This window comes from Palaemon carinicauda, chromosome 6 (genome assembly GCF_036898095.1).
Source record: "Palaemon carinicauda isolate YSFRI2023 chromosome 6, ASM3689809v2, whole genome shotgun sequence".
Classification (NCBI taxonomy): domain Eukaryota; kingdom Metazoa; phylum Arthropoda; class Malacostraca; order Decapoda; family Palaemonidae; genus Palaemon; species Palaemon carinicauda.
In genome coordinates this window covers 90,686,445-90,702,908 of record NC_090730.1, presented here as the reverse complement: position 1 = coordinate 90,702,908, position 16,464 = coordinate 90,686,445, and the positions used below count along the sequence as shown (strand labels likewise).

General features: G+C 47.6%; 1 protein-coding gene across 1 annotated transcript in view; it reads right to left on the bottom strand.

Moving 5' to 3' along the window:
• LOC137643144 (CWF19-like protein 2) overlaps positions 1-16,464 on the bottom strand; it is a 210,608-nt gene that overhangs the window by 19,767 nt on the left and 174,377 nt on the right. Inside the window, exon 6 of the mRNA XM_068375995.1 lies at positions 3,379-3,824. Within this exon, the coding sequence (XP_068232096.1) occupies positions 3,379-3,824 (446 nt within the window). The remainder of the gene's footprint in view (positions 1-3,378; positions 3,825-16,464) is intronic.

The following is a 16,464-nucleotide window of genomic DNA, read 5'->3' as shown; positions in this document are numbered from 1 at the left end:
AAACTTCTAAATTTCTTACAGTACGCCTCTAGTACTAACCTGTATGCACTAAGAATAGTCCTCACTTTCATCCTCAGACATACAATTATACTGTACACAGAAAGTGACCTACCACTTTGGACTGACTGTAAATATAAAGTCCACTTGTTTTTGGGACAACCTACTCTATTCATTAACTTTTCAAAAGACATGAAATATTTTGTTACAACTTTCTCATCAAATTTTGGAATTAATTACAACACTGCACCCATACCTAAATTATCAGAATCATCGTTCAATGATGAATTACTACCCCATCTTCTACCGGACGTTTTACTTCCTGGTCAGCTACCTGACGGACTACATTATTATGAAGATTTTGCCTTAAACGAGCAATTTCTAAGTCATGTTCACAATGTCTCCTTTTTTTCTCGCTCTCTTTCATTTTCTTCTTGCTGTCTTTCATTTTATTCTCTTTCTACTGCTCTTTAGTCTCTCTCATACATTTCCTGTTCTCTCTTAAAAACATACTCACGGACAGCATCGCCATCTAGACCAAGAAGTTTACCTGAAGCTATCAAAACTTTCGTAATCTCACTCATTCTGCTTCTTTCTATATTCTCCCTGTTTCAATTGATTACGTTGTTGAATATCCTGGCAAGGTCGCCAACTGTTACGATCTTAAAATTGTTACAGGTTTTTATTAATAGTCAAAATAAATGTTTCCAACAACACCAATTGAAATATGGGAAATGAATATAAAAAGAAACTCACGAAAAAGCACAACAGGTTTATTCACAAACTTACACAGAGAAAATCATCGTTACTAATTCGTTTACCTTAACTGACAAATCAAATCAATCAAACATCAATAGAAAAGGGGAACAGTCAGTAAGGTAGAAATACTTAAGGAATAGTTTTCTGCAGCTGCTGAAACAATATTGGTAAGGAGACTTCAGGATTGAGAGCATTGCAGAAGGGCGACTGAAGTTCAGATGAAACTGGCACAATGACTGGATTCGAGGACGTCACAAAAAGGGTGGCATCAAGAAGGGACATCAGAGGTCTTCAAGAATTCGATGAAAGTGTTAAACTAAGGCAGGCTGTAGGCAGTGTTGGCTACTTCTCGTCACAAACAGGGAGGGCTGGCTGCTTCAATTTGTCTCTTCTTCTTAGCCATAACAGGATTTTGGAGATAGGCTTTTGTTGTCTGAATGGAAGGTTAGAATCTGGCTCTATCAGACTTTTGGTCTTCTCTGTTTTTTATCTCGTTAGGACTTGGATCTCATCTGCTTTGGACATAGTTCCTCTCTTGCATTATGTCCTTTCTTATCTTCCTTAGATAATCTCTTCTTCAAGTTTATATACACATGTATGGGCGGAGTAATTACAGTGGGCAGTGGTCATTTCCATAGAAGGCGTTTTTTTTAACAATTCTGTCTCTCTATTGGTTTTCTCAAAAACGCCCACTTCAATCACGCCATGGAAGCTTCTAGAAGAAATTTCTGATGCAATCTGGACCACGTGTGAAGTCGTAACAAAAGGGCAGCACATGTTCTTCATTGATGATATATTTCATAAACAAGGATTTCCCTCAGGCTCGATTTCTCAAAATATACCAACTCTACTAATTAAGAAGATGACATCTTGGTCAAAACAGGACAGTCCCCTTATCGCGGCAGGCGCTCTCGTCGAGGCTCGGTTTACTTTCAAAATGCTGATGACACTGATGTGATGACAGGTTTGACCAAACAATACGGTAGTCGGATCTCGCCTCGCTGCTCACACATTGGGAATAGATATTTTTGGGTTTTATAACATATTCTTTTAAAAGTATTGTATTTACCCATGACAATACCTAGTCATTCAGATCCGAAAAGCTGTGCTTCGGTGAATTGGAGTGGGGCATGGACGAATTCTATGCCCTTCGGTGGAATCCCCCCGGGGGGGGGGGGGGGAGACCACTCAGGGGAAGGCCATCTCTCCCGCGGGCCAGAAGGACGATCACCCCCTTTGGCCTCTGTAGACAAATATCCCCGAAGGCGAGAAGACTGCTGAACAGAGACTAGTGAAAGGAAGCTCTCCCTCAGAAGGGAAGACTGCCCAACACCAGGTGAAGGATAACTCTCACTAGGAAGGGAAGGTTGCCCAACACCTGAAGGCAAACCTCCGGACAGCTCACTCTACTTCCCCCATGTCTGAGCAAACTAAGGCAGAAGATCTACATCATGAACTGCCCTTGGAATATAGCCAATGTTAATCCCAGGGTTCACCCCTAACGGCATCACCCAACAAGTCACTCTGAGGAACATTTGTTAGCAACTACTCCTGCCCGCCTGCCGAAGCAGACCAAATGTTGGGGTGAGCAGGTGCTGAGGTCAAGACAGTCAGATGTGCCAGAGACTATTTCGGTCCTCAACCTATAGTCTTGAGGGGGAAGATGGTAATCAACCCTTGGGAAGGATATCTGATCCTGTTGCGCACCCAATTGCAAGACCTCCTCTAACCTTTCCTTGCATGGAGAACCCGTGAGCCTAAAAGAAAGCCACAGCAAATGCAGAGCATCATCAGAAAGCGATTTCCCTACAGCGACGGCCGGCGCTGCTTTGCTAGGTGAAGTAACGGAGGACCCTGGAGCGAGAGGTTGTCTCGGAATCACATGGGGCCACTCATGCTCAACTGAACCCCAAGGGAAGCCAACCAAGCAAATTCATGATAGCGTGGTCAAGTCGATGGAGTTTGCTAGGGAGGTCGAGCCAACGGAATTCGATGGCAAGGTTTTTCCTTTTTGAGAATAACCCCGAAGGTGAAGACTCCCTCTTACCCTTCTTCTTCTGCTGCCTGTTAAAACTCGACCACTGGAAAGGTGACCCTCCCAACAAACCTGGCATGGAGACTCCTGCGCGCAAGAGTGACCCCTACATGTAGGGCAAAGACCGTGTGGATAAGTCTCCTCCGTTGACATGAAAGTGCTGCAATGGCGCCCTTGACTACTGGGACTAAAGCGCATGGTTAAAGATCTCCAAGGGCAGCCACACCTGAGAAGAAAAAGTTGTGAAAAAAATTTTCAGCATTTTAGGCCAGTTATTGAGAAATCTTTTACTCGATTTTAATTTGGGAGTAAGACGACGTCTACTCCACTGACCCGAATTAAGAGTGACATTTTTTTACTGGTGTAGGTATGAGCAGGGTGGTTGGTCTACCGTCGCTACCCCTTCTGCTACTTAGCGGAGGGTAGTTAACCTCAACAAAGCTTTAATGGCTAGTTTCAGCTTTCGCCAAAATAATACTCTTACGTAAAGAGTGGAAGGTTTGTATGTAGTGCCAGAACAAAATATTTTTTTCTAAATTTATATAATAACAGTGTATCATTAGGAATAATCAGTTTTACACACTTACTTAAAACGGCTATCTGTTGATGGTTGGCTGTATATTTTATTTCTACTTGTGCACCCCTTACTGCTGATATCTTTGCATCTGGTGCTACTCCTACTACCACTGCTACTGCTGCTGCTACTACTATGTCTTCTCCCATGACTCTTTCTTTCCCTTCCCCAACTTCTCTCTTTACTTTCACTTCTCCCCCTACTTGAACTTCTTTTCCTATCGCTACTTCTGTCTTTCCTGTCTCTACTTCTGCTCTTCCTGCCTCTGATTTTGCTGCTCCTATCCTTGTTCCAACTTTTCTTTTCTTCATATGTTTTTCTCTCTCTACTCGTATAATCACTATCCCTAGGTTGGCCTCTTCCCCTCCATTCTTCACTCTTTTGTGACCAAGAGTTCCGGTTTCTGTTTGTTTCTTTGCCTTCAGCCTCTGCCAACAATTCATTAAACTTCTCAAGTGACTGAAAAAAAGAAATACTTTAAATTAATATCTAAATAAATTTTATGTCATTATCTAAGATAGTATAAAAAGATTTTTATTAATTTGTATTTTTCCTAGCCATACAAACCAAAGTCCTTTAATTAGGGAGGTTGATTCTCAGCAAGCTGAACGGTCGTTTAAGTTGGATAACAAGTTGTTGTAGTGGTTTGCAGACTAGCCAGATGTAGCACACAGACTGCTTAGTGTCCACATGCCAATCACACTCCAATAATCACAACACAAAAAGATAAAATGGTGGAATACCCAGAAATCTGGGCAAAAGGTAAAGTCAAGAGAACTGGGCACTGGGCACACAACTCGATATTTTATACTCGGCAAGGGGACTAAGCTAGAACCTAAAATTTCCTTATCATCTTTTTTTGCCTTGAGCTTACTGAATAAATATGTACAGTAGTATGATCGCTGATTTAATTCTGGGGAAAATCAGGAATCTTTAATAAATAGCTCTATCTTCTTTAAGTAAGATCTCTTCAAGCTTCAGTAAACTTTAAGAACATTAAGAAAAAGGAAAAAAAATTTAAATTAACTCTAGGCTGGTGACAGGACACAGTGTGGGAGGAAATATATTGAAAGAAGCTTATTAGAAACAGATTTAACAAGAAAAAAATGAAACAAATAACTAGACTAACATTAACATTAAGAAAAATTTTAATGACTAAATTTCTATCGAAAAAAAAACTAGTATCCCTTTTCACTTCAACCCTACATTAGCTTTGAGAAAACATAAACCACAGTCAGACCTTGTTAATCGCGGTTTCTTGCTTTGAGGTTTCGGTTTTTTGCGGCCGAGGAGGAGAGAAAAAAAAAATTCTTTGTGATGATTGTTTACCCAACATTAAGAATTTGATTTCTAATAGTTGGCAACATTATTGGGCTGGCCAAGAACAATGCAATACCTATTAAATTTAAATTCTCATAAAAATTGCTATAAAATTCAAGATGGGCGATGATTTCAAATAGCCCGTGCTCCTTTAAACTGGGACCACTGCGCGCCACTACCTATGTCTATACCCAGCTGGTCCTAGCTCTCTCTGTGCAGTGTGTATTCATTTACTGTGGTAAAAAATTACAGTTATATTTTAAATAAACCGGATTTTGATTAAACTGGTGTTTCACTTAACTGTATCGAATGATAATGCATGTAATATTCACATTTTAGTATCGCAGCTCTATTTAAAAACATAGTGAATTATAATCTCATGTATTGTTTACATTCAAATCAGCTGATTAAATCTGCGTAGTCCGTCGTCAACCTATATTCAATTTCACGATATTATTCCACTGATATGACCCTTCACTTTCACAGAATTACCTCACTGATATAACGGATTTTGAAGCAAAGCGAAAAATCTATTTTTGGGTGAGATGGCCATGTTGTCCTGATGGAAGGTTCCTTTAGGCAGCTTTCTAAGGGATATCTAGCTACAATAATACTCCCAGAGAATTGACCATAGGTCTCCAGAATTCTAACTCCTGGCACGAGTATCCTTAAAAATTTTCTTAAGGATACCGCATAATATCAGGGGACGTAATTCTTGATATGACACATGGCAATCTTCACCCCGAATAGAGTTTTCGCTCTGAGGGGGAAGAGTGGTGAAATTGAAGGGGAGCCGTCATCAAGGTTACCCGGTGGATCCCCTTCCCGTACTACTACAGGGCCCAACATGGCTACCCATTCCTTGTAGAAATTAAGCATGATGGCTACAGATAGAGTATTTTCAGGTGGGGATTGTTACGTATGCATACTCCTTTTCTTTGAAAAGGAGCGAGGGTCCATCAGGACGACATGGCCATCTCACCCAAAAATTGATTTTTCGCTTTGCTTCAAAAATCAAAAATTTTAAGTAATTTTTATTTTTCCTAACATACTTACCAAGAACTACTTTCTTAGGAGTCACTGGTGATCTCCTCTCTGCCGACCAGAGTTTTGAGTAAGTTACCCCCCCCACTCCGCGCTCTAAGAAGCCTTACCCCCGGCATCAAGGAATGTGCCCCGAGGGTAGGATTAAGGTAGGTCGCTAGCTTGCTGGGTCAGCATCTTCATTAAGTTCTATTGAATTAGCATAATGCTAGCAAGGGAAGAGAGGCACTCGGGGAAGGAAGGGAGGGCCATTACCCGAAAGTAGTTCTCGGTAAGTATGTTAGGAAAAATAAAAATTACTTAAAATTTTTTATTTGTTCCAACACGAATACTTACCTCGAACTACTTTCTTAGGAGACTTACACTTTAGGAGGAGGGAGTGCTATTCTGACCCACTGACCCGGCCGTGGAGGCCAAAAGGCCTCTGGATAACGGGACCTACTAGAGAGCGGAAGCGAGGGTAACTACACAAAAATTCACGTTAGTGTCTAAGTACTCACCCTTTGAAAAACTTCTTTTGACGTTCCTTCTCGAAGCGTAGCCGTGAAGAATGTGTTATTTTCTGGGAACAGACGGTACTCCCCAAGAGGCAAGTAAGCAACTGGGCAGGAGGTAGGAAACCGCACTTGTGCCTACCGGTTGCTAGTCTTGAATGCGCCTGGGGTTTTACCGTTACACCGCTTGGAGGGCGGAGATGACTGTTCCAATGGAGAACCCGTCCAAGGATTTTCTTGAGTTGTCCTTGAGGTAGTGGGCAGTAAAGGTTGACTGGTTCGACCAAGTACCTGCTCGCAGGATTTGCCCTACTGCCATGTTTTTCTCAAAGGCTAAGGAGGTGCTCAGGCCCCTGATGTCATGAGGTCTGGGAGTGCCTGGCACTGCCATGCCAGCCTCCTTGTAGGTTCTGGCGATAACCTGTCTCAACCAGAAGGAGATGGTGTTTTTGGAAACTTGTTTCTTATTAATACCTGCGGAAATGAAGAGGCTCTTGATGCCTGGTCGGAGATGCGCTGTCCTTTCCAGGTATTTTCTAATTGTTCGCACTGGGCACAATTTTAAGTCTTCTGCATTGCCTGTCTTAGGGATGGCAGGAATGAAAAACCTTCAAACCTCGGGTCCCAGACTGCTGGGTTCTGAGTCTTGGCCACAAAAGAAGGCACGAACTTGAAGGATACTTCTTTCCACCCCTTTGAGTAAGAGACGTCGTATGACAGACCATGGATCTCTCCCACTCTCTTAGCGGACGCCAAGGCCAGCAAGAAGACGGCCTTGAGGGTGAGATCTTTGTCTACGATATCCTTCAAGGGTTCAAAGGGGGGACGACACAGCATCTTCAGGACCTTAGCTAAGTCCCACTGGGGCACACTCCTCGCCTGAGGGGGGCAAGACTGCTCGAAGCTGTTGACAAGCATCGCTATGTGTCTCGAGGCCCCCAGGTCGATGCCCTTCAGGAGGAAGACTTGGCCTAAGGCAGCCCGAACCCCTTTTATGGCTGGAATTGACATTCCTACTTTGTCCCTAAGAAACACCAGAAAATCTGCTATGTCTGGGACAGAGGCCTTAAGAGGTCTAATGTGCCTCTCAGAGCACCACTTCGTGAAGGAGGCCCATTTTGCCTGGTATATCGCGGCTGACGACTTTCTCAGGTATAGAGACATTCTCTTGGCCGTGGAGGGAGAATAACCTTCCTTCTTCAGGAGCCGCTGGATAGTCTCCAGGCGTGAAGACGAAGGGAGAGTGGGTTGTCGTGGAGCTTGAGAAAGTGAGGCTGGTGCAGAAGGTCTGACCTGGCGGGTAGAGGCCACGGCGGGTGACTCGTTAGGTCTTTTAGGTCTATGAACCACTCCCTCTCCAGCCACCAGGGCGCTACCAAAGTCATCTTTAGGTTTCGGGCGGCCCTTACTCTGTTGAGCACCTGTCTTATCAACGTGAAGGGGGGAAAAGCGTACACATCCAGATTGTCCCACTTGTGCTGAAAAGCGTCTTCCAAGGCTGCTTTCAGGTCTGGTACGGGGGAGCAATAGACTGGGAGTTGGGCGTTGAGTTTCGTTGTAAAGAGGTCCATCACCGGGGAACCCCAACGCTGAATGATGAGCCTGGCTACTTCTGGGAGAAGGGACCACTCTGTCCCTACTATCTGGCCCATTCTGCTGAGGCCGTCGGCCAGAACGTTTTTCTTCCCGGGAATGAACCTTGCTAACAACACCACGTGATTTTCCTCTGCCCAATTCAGAATCTCTATGGTGAGATCGCACAACTCCCTCGATTTCAAGACTCCCTGCTTCTTTATGTATGCTACTACCGTGGCGTTGTCGCACATCAACGCCACGGTGTTTCCCTTTAGCAGACTTGCTAAGTGTAAGCATGCCTTCTGGACTGCTTTCAACTCCAGGACATTGATGTGGAGTTGCTTTTCCCCTTCCAACCAGGTACCTCGTGCCGTCCCGTCGAGGATGTGGGCTCCCCATCCTTGGTTGGAGGCGTCTGTGAACAGAAGTAATTCTGGAGGGCTGGTCCCGAAGGGCATCCCCTTGAGGGAGTTCGACTGGCAGTGCCACCATTCCAGGGAGGGTCTTGTGTCTGGAAGGACTGGAATTAGCACTTGTTGTGAGTCCGTCTGGCACCAGAGGTTCTTGAGATTCCATTGGATGGATCTGAGCTTTATCCTCCCTTGGGGAACTAGTTTCTCCAATGAGACCAGGTGGCCTATCAGCCTCTGCCAGTCTTTCGCTCTCCTGGGTTGTTCTGATAGGAACGGCTGGATGATGTGCCTGAGGTTCCTTATCCTGTCCTCCGAAGGGAAAACCTTTTCTTGAATGGTGTCCAATGTCATCCCCAAGTAGTTCATTCTGGTGGACGGGGATAGATTTGACTTCTTTGGGTTGATGACAATCCCCAGATCTCTGCAAAACTGAAGGAGACTTCTCCCTTGTTCCTCCAAGAGGGCCTTTGAGGCGGAAAGGAGCAACCAGTCGTCCAGGTATCTGATAAGGCGGATGCCACGTTCGTGAGCCCACACTGAGACAGTCGTGAAGACTCTCGTGAACACCTGGGGCGCTGTTGACAGACTGAAGCAAAGAGTCCTGAATTGCAGGATCTGGGAACCCCATTTCACCCGGAGGAACTTCCGACTCGAGGGGTGGATCGGAATTTGGAAGTATGCGTCCTTGAGGTCGACGGTTATCATAAAATCTTTCTCCCTCAAGGACAGCAGGACTGACTTTGGAGTGTCCATCTTGAAGTCCGTCTTCTTGACGAACTTGTTGAGAGCTGACAGATCTATAACCGGTCTCCACCCCCCCGTCGCTTTCTCTACCAGGAACAGGCGACTGTAGAAACCTGGCCCTGGGAGAGGAACTTCTTCCATGGCGCCCTTTTCTAACATGGAGGATACCTCCTCTTGAAGGGCGGTCCTCTTTTAAAGGATCTTTGGGAGCTAGCCATTCCGTCCGGTTGGCCGGAATAAGAGGGGGTGGATTGAACGGGAGTCTGTAGCCCTCCCTTAGGACGGACACTGTCCAAGGCTCTGCCCCTTGAGCCTTCCATGCTTGCCAATGTTGTCTGAGGCATCCCCCAACCCCAGGCTTGGGCGGGGATAGGGGGCCTCCCACTCTACCTTCTTCTAGAGGGGCGGCCTGATCTGCCTCTCCTAGAAGCGGAGTAACCCGACCTGAAGGAGCTTGAGGGCGCTGCAGCTCCCCTGCGGGAGGGTTGCGGAGTTGAGGACCAGGAGGAAGAGGGGGCCTCTCTCCTCGTAGTGCTGGAAGAGGCTTGGGGCGTCGCGGCGCTGTCCGAGACGGACCTCTTGTATGGAGGTCTCCTTGAAGTTGCCGGTCTGGTGACGTTGGCCTCCTTCTTTTTCAAGACCTTTTCCATTAAGGCCTCTAGCTCTTTCAGAGGAAACAGAGACTCTCCCCAAAGGGGCAGGCTGCGAATTGCTCGCGCCTCCCTGTCCGGTACCTTCCGAGACACTTTCGTAAGAACAGTCTCTCTCTTACGGAGAACCCAGTTGGCTGAAAGGGCGAGAGACTGATAGGTTAAGAACTTGAGGGTTTTACCCCCGGAGGTAATGAGGTCCCTCATTAGGCCTTGCTGATCAGGGTCCTCAGGGTCGTAGGAGGCTTGAACACCCACCAACGTGGATGCCCACCAGTCCAGCCAAGAGGAGACGTTAACCAAGTCTCGCGACATCTCCTCCATCATGGAGGCCTCTGCTGGTGAGAAACAGACTGGGGCCGAAGAGGCTCTGTCGTCTGAGACGCCTTGGCTCAGAACGTCCACAGCCGTCTCCACTTTACAAGGACCTGGGCGACGTCCTTCGGGCACATAGACCTTCCCTTGGTTTTTGAGGCCCTGGAGCAATTTAGATGCACTCTGGGTCTTGGGAGCCTTGGCATTGCTGGCCACCACTTTGTCAACGTACTCTTGCCCTAGAACTAGGTCTCGGGCCAGAGGGAGTGCCAGGGACGACTTAGGTTGGGAGGGAGTTTGCATAATTCTCAGCAGGCTCGACCTCCAGGAATCTCCATCTGTAGCTGCAGGTTCAGCTATTTCGTGGTGCCTTCTGATCAGGCTAACCACTGTCCTGTAGGCGGAGTCTTCCGTCGGGGAGCCCTCCCCCCCGTCAGCCAAGGTCTCGGCCTGGGGCGGGGGAACCGGTTTACCGGGCACGCCGACTGGACGCCTAGCCCTCGGGGCCAGGGGCGCCGTCCTGCCGAGGTACTGGACCTCATCTGCGGGTAAGACCGCACCAGGGGCTCGGGATAGTGTAGGCACCGCTGGTTCAGCGGGGACTCTCGTACGCCCGAAGGCTTTGGGTGCTGAGGGCGCGGTTCCCGTGGGCTGACCCGACAGCGGGAACCGTTCCTTCCGACCTGAAGGCCGCACCAGCTGGGCTGGTTCGGCCTGGCTGCCTGGTAAGAAGCGCGTTTCCCCCTGCTGGGCGGGGTGAACCGGAGGCCTCGAGGACTTATGCTTAATCGAGAGGTCTTTTCTGCGAGCCAGGTCGCGAGGGTCAAGGCCGTGCTTGGAGGGCGGCCGCCTTGGGGACCACTCACTGGACTGGTGGTCCGGGGAACGAAGCACCTTCGATTCCCGCGACGATACGTAGATCCAGGCGCCACCGGGAGATACACTTCTCCTATACTTACGGCTCGGGGAGCGGGAGCGCTTCCTGCTATAACGAGAGCGCGATCTCGACCGGGAACGCTCACTCCTGGACCGCTCCCTCCGACGGCGGTGTTTCACCCTGACCTCTTCCTCTGACGAGGAATAGACGTCCGATGAGCCAGACGACACTGTGTTCACCACGTGTCGGCTGGTAGCGGGGACTGCGGGGGACTTCTTCGGGCGTTGAATGCCAGAGGTCGAGGGTTGAAGGAAGTCATCGGGAACTTCCGTGGGGAGGGTTGGGAACAACTCAAACCGTTCCATGCCCGGGAGCCAGGGATCCAGGGCCACATCCATCCTCAGGGGTGACCTACCCGGCGTCTTCGGGAGCCTCCAACCGCAGGCATCGTTACCTGAAGGTCGAACTTTACTCTGGTTATCTCCCCCTAAAGAGGAGCCAGAAGCACAGGCCCACGAGGGCGGCGGTGACACTGAGACTGCGTTACTACCCCACAAGGGGTCATCGGAGGAAGCGTGCCCCCCGAGCACAAGGGCCGACTCTCCAGACGCACTACTGGGTCCTTCACTAGCCCTAGAGGGGCCCGCTATTGGCACTGCACTAACACTGGGCTCCTGGGATAGGACGCCTTGCTCATCCACCACACTAGACTTACCTCGTCCCCTACTCTGTGTAGGGGATGGCGAAACCGAGACCCTGTCGGACCGCTCACTGGGTGACGGTATCGGTGAGGAAACACTAATTTTCCTGGGGGAACGTTTCGCTGATTTCCTCTTTTTGGTACCGTAGCGTACCCACTGTATATCGCTCCAGTCTACGCACTTGGGGCACGTGTCTGCTGACGAGCAAACTTTACCCCTACAGGAGGAACAAAGGGAGTGAGGATCTACTTCAGGCTTGGAGAGGAACGCTCCACATGATTTCCCGGCTCTAGGCCCAGGACAACGGCGAATCTGCTCCATAACGCACACAACGCACGACACAAGCACTTAAGGAAATCAATTAAAACACTGGGTAAGCACACGGTTGAAAGGTGAACGCACAGGAACACTTGGGAAAGCACACTGGAAAAACGCAAGTTGCCACGCTGGGAACACGTGGGACACAGAACGCACACAAAGGATCGACAGAGATACGAGAGCGAGGGTTGTGAACGCCTCGCGACCAGAGAACTTAATGAAGATGCTGACCCAGCAAGCTAGTGACCTACCTTAATCCTACCCTCGGGGCACATTCCTTGATGCCGGGGAGTGGGGGGGTAACTTACCCAAAACTCTGGTCGGCAGAGAGGAGATCACCAGTGACTCCTAAGAAAGTAGTTCGAGGTAAGTATTCGTGTTGGAACAATCCATTTTTTGGGCTCAAGCCATGTCGTCCTGATGGACGCTTACCAGAGGATTACTTGAAAGTACTATATCTGTGGGTTTGTATAAGTGCCTTAACCTTGAGTCAGCTTCTACATGGTCACCCAGACCACCTAGTATATGACGGTACCATTATTTGTCATATCCGCTAAGCTTGGAACAATCTTAGGGCTTCCTGCTCCCTGCAGGGATATTGTCACTTGACTGTAGAAGCGAAAAGGTTTGTATATATGTCGGAACAAATGTAGTTATCTCACTATAATATGTTCACACGTAATGGCACCTTCAAGTATTTACCTTATTTTGAGGAAAATAAGTCAGAACTCTAATTTTATTCAGCTACTTTAGGGGCGAATAAGACGCAAATAAAATTCTGCATTTATTTGTATAGACAACATAAATGTAACAACTAATGTATTTAAAATAGAATCTTATACTATACAGCCAACATATTAAAAGTACATATATATTTATCACCTGTAAGGGAAGAAATATATCAAATATGATGCCACTCAAAATCATCATAAAATCATTAAGATAATTTCACTATAAATGTTGGATGAATTTCAACACTGTGTACAAGTGTACACATGGCACTGGTGTTATTGGTTTGATTCTATACCTATAAAGAACAGTCCTAGGGGCACCAGGGTAACCCTTAATAAAAGTGTTACATTGAAAGGTGTTAACGCCTTTTCACCCGAACTGTAAAGTCCCAAACAGTTCACTGTCCATCGCAGCATTAGACGACAGGTTTTACAACACTACCTGCCACCACCACAAAGTGTTTCAACTCGTGCACTTGCTTTGCATAATGTTTACAGAAAACTCTAGAGGATTTCCAACCAATGTATGAGCGGAGTCTCTCAAAAGTGCATATGCTAAAAAAAATCCAGCGAGGAAGCAATCTTTCTCGGATCATGACCTGTGGGTGTACTGTCAGGATCCGCCCTGCGAATGAAGTAGGTGAGTTTCGCCCTCACTTGTTTCAGGGATAAGTTTGATCCTGAGGTTTCGCCTTTGAAGAGCTTTCCTCTCTTGAAGTCTGAAGTTCTTCGAAGATAGACCTTTGGACACTCTACTGGACATAGAGAGACATCTTTCTTCAGAGGGCAGATTCTCCAAGGACCCCACCTTTTGGTGGGTATCTCGTTTTTGGCGAGAAAGGTAGGATCGGGAAAAAGATTCAGTCCTCCCACTTCTGTGAACTGAATATGGCCCTCGTCTCTTGATAGGGCTACTATTTCACTAACTCTAGCCACTGAGGCTATAGCGAACAAAAATATCACTTTTTGTGTTAGATCATTTAGAGAGCAATTTTCGTTGTTCAAGTTTGAAGCGTAGTGCAAGACTTTGTCCAGAGACCATGAAATGGGCTTCGGAGGGGCTGCTGGTTTAAGTCTAGCGCATGCCTTCAAATCTAGTTGAAGATTTCGTTCGACAGGTCCCCCTGGAAGGCGTATAGAAGAGGTCTAATCAAAGCTGACTTACACGTAGTTATCATGGTGGAAACCAAACCTTGCTCATTAAGGTGGATGAAAAAGGACAGGCAGAAGTCTATCAAGATTTCCGTCGATTTTTTTGGCTTTGACAACAGTGACCCACTTCTTCCAAGACGATACATATTGTCTTCTGGTTGACTTTGACTTGTATTCTTCTAAAGAGTCGATACTGTTTTTCGAGATCAGAAATTTTTTCTTGACTGCCAAGGCGAGAACATCATGAGATGAAGGTTTTGGGTTCTCTGTGATGAAGCGAAGACAGTCGACTTCTTAACCAGATGGGATAAAAATGGGTTCGGTAGAGGAAGCAGCCTCAACTTCAGTTCTAACACCAGAGGGAACCAGTTGCTCTTGGGCCACTTGGGGGCCACCACTGCTGCTGTTCCCTTGAAGGATCTCAGCTTGTTGAGGACCTTCATCAGTAGATTTGTTGGTGGAAACAGGTAGATGTGAGTCCATCTGTTCCAGTCGAGGGACACGGCATCCATCGCCACTGCCCGAGGGTCCTCGTATGGGGCTATGTATCAAGGTAGTTTCTTGTTGTCGCTCGTTGCAAAGAGGTCGATCTGCAGTTCTGGGACTTTGTCCAAGATGAAGGAGAATGAGTATGCGTATAAGGACCATTCTGACTCTATCGGCTGTAGCCTGGATAGAGCGTCCGGCGTCACATTAGGGAACCCTTGTAGGTAAACTGCCGATAAGGGGCATCTTTTCTTTCTTGCCAAGCGAAAGATGGCCAGCATCACGTGATTGGTGTAGGGCGATCTCGAGCCTTGTTGGTTCAGACATCTCGCTATCACTTTGCTGTCCAAAAACAGCCTGATGTGGGCTGATCTGTGAGGGGATAGCTTCTTCAACGTCAGGAGGACTGCCATGCCCTCCAGAATGTTGATGTGAAAGGTCTTGAACAGGGATGACCAGGTCCCTTGAGCTTTCCTTTGATAGGAGTGACCTCCCCATCCTTCTGTCAAGGCATCCGTGTGGATGGTCACCGATGGGGGAGGTGGTTGTAAGGGAACAGTCCTTGCTAGGCTCTTGACCTTCGACCACGGCTTAAGGTCGGTACCGGTCTCTGTAGATCTCTTCGAGCGTTTGATGCGTATCTTCTCCAGACTCCTGACGCATCTTTCAGCTGATCTCTTAGCACTGGGTCTGTTACTGCTGCAAACTGGAGAGAGCCCAGTACTCTTTCCTGTTGGCATCTTGAAATCCTGTTGGATTTCAGTAGTCTCTTGACAGAACCCGCGATCTCTCTCCTCTTCTTTGGTGGAATGGAGAGACGGTGTGACTGCAAGTTCCAATGGATTCCCAGCCATTGAAACTCTTGAGCTGGAGAGAGGTGAGACTTCTTGTAGTTGATCTTGAATCCCAGATGTTCCAGGAACTGGATCACTTTCTTGGATGCCTGCAGACAAGCAGTCTTGGATGCTCATCACACCAGTCAGTCGTCCAGGTATGCAGCTACCTGGACGCCTTCTAGGCATAGTTGTTGTACGACTGTGTCCGCAAGTTTCGTGAAGATCCTTGGGGCTATGTTTAGTCCGAAGGGCATGGCTCTGAAGACATACTTTGTCTTCTGTAACTTGAATCCTAGGTAGGAGGAGAGGGGGCGACTGACTGGGTGTCAGTAAGCATCTGCCAGGTCTATTGAGACTATGTACACCCCTTTCGGTAACAGGGTCCTTATGTGTTGAAGGGTTAGCATCCTGAACTTGTTGTTCTCGATGAACTTGAGTGGCGACAAGTCTAGAATGACTGAGTTTGTCCAAGTCCTTCTTGGGAACACAGAACAGCCTTCCCTGGAATTTGATGGACTTTGCTTTCCTTATAACACTTTTGTTCAAGAGTTCTAAGGTATATTCTTCCAATAAGGGGTGAAGTGTTGGAAGAACTGAGGAAATGAAGGTGGAGATTTGTTCCATTTCCATCCTAGTCCATTTTTGATTAGGCTGTGGGTCCAGGGATCAAAGGTCCAACGATCGTGAAAGTGGAGGAGTCTCCCCCCTACCTGGAGCATCTCATTGCTTGGATGGTCCTGAGGGTTTGCCACCCTGTCCACCTCCTCCCCTGCCTTGTGTGGGGGTTTCTTGAGGAGCCCCGTCTAGATCCTCTTCCTTTCAGGCGAAAGGTAGTGGTGTGCCTCTCAAAACCTGGGTTGAAGGCTGGTGACTGGGCTCCCAAGTGTTGAGGCACCACTTGGAAGGTGGTTTGTGGTTGAGCAACCACTTGGGGCATCGTGGTCATGGTGACCGTGGGATGTTGTACAGGCCGAGAAGGTAGTCCTGGCTTCTTCGTCTTCCTCTTAGGTTGGGGACCAGCATCAGGGGAAGATTTTCTCTTCGAGGACATGCCCCACTTTTGGAGAAGATTCCTATTATCCGTGGCGGCTTTCTCGACGAATTCTTGGACTAATTCCTTTGGGAAGAGGTCCTTGCCCCAGATACAGGAAGTAATCAGCTTCCTGGGTTCATGTTTAACCGTTGAATTGGCAAACACAAACTCCATGCAGGCCCTCCTGGCCTTCACGAAAGCGTACAAGTCCTTGACTAGAGTGGCCATGTGCATCTTGGCCAGGACTGTGTACATGTTTGAGGTGCTATTGACGCCTGCACACATCTCCATGCAGTTCTGGAGGGAAAGAGAAGCAGCTAGCCTCTCCTTTGTCTCCTGTTCTCTTCTCAGGAGAAAATCCGATAGCTTTGGGAGATTCTCACTGAACTGCTGTCCTGCAATGTCCGCAT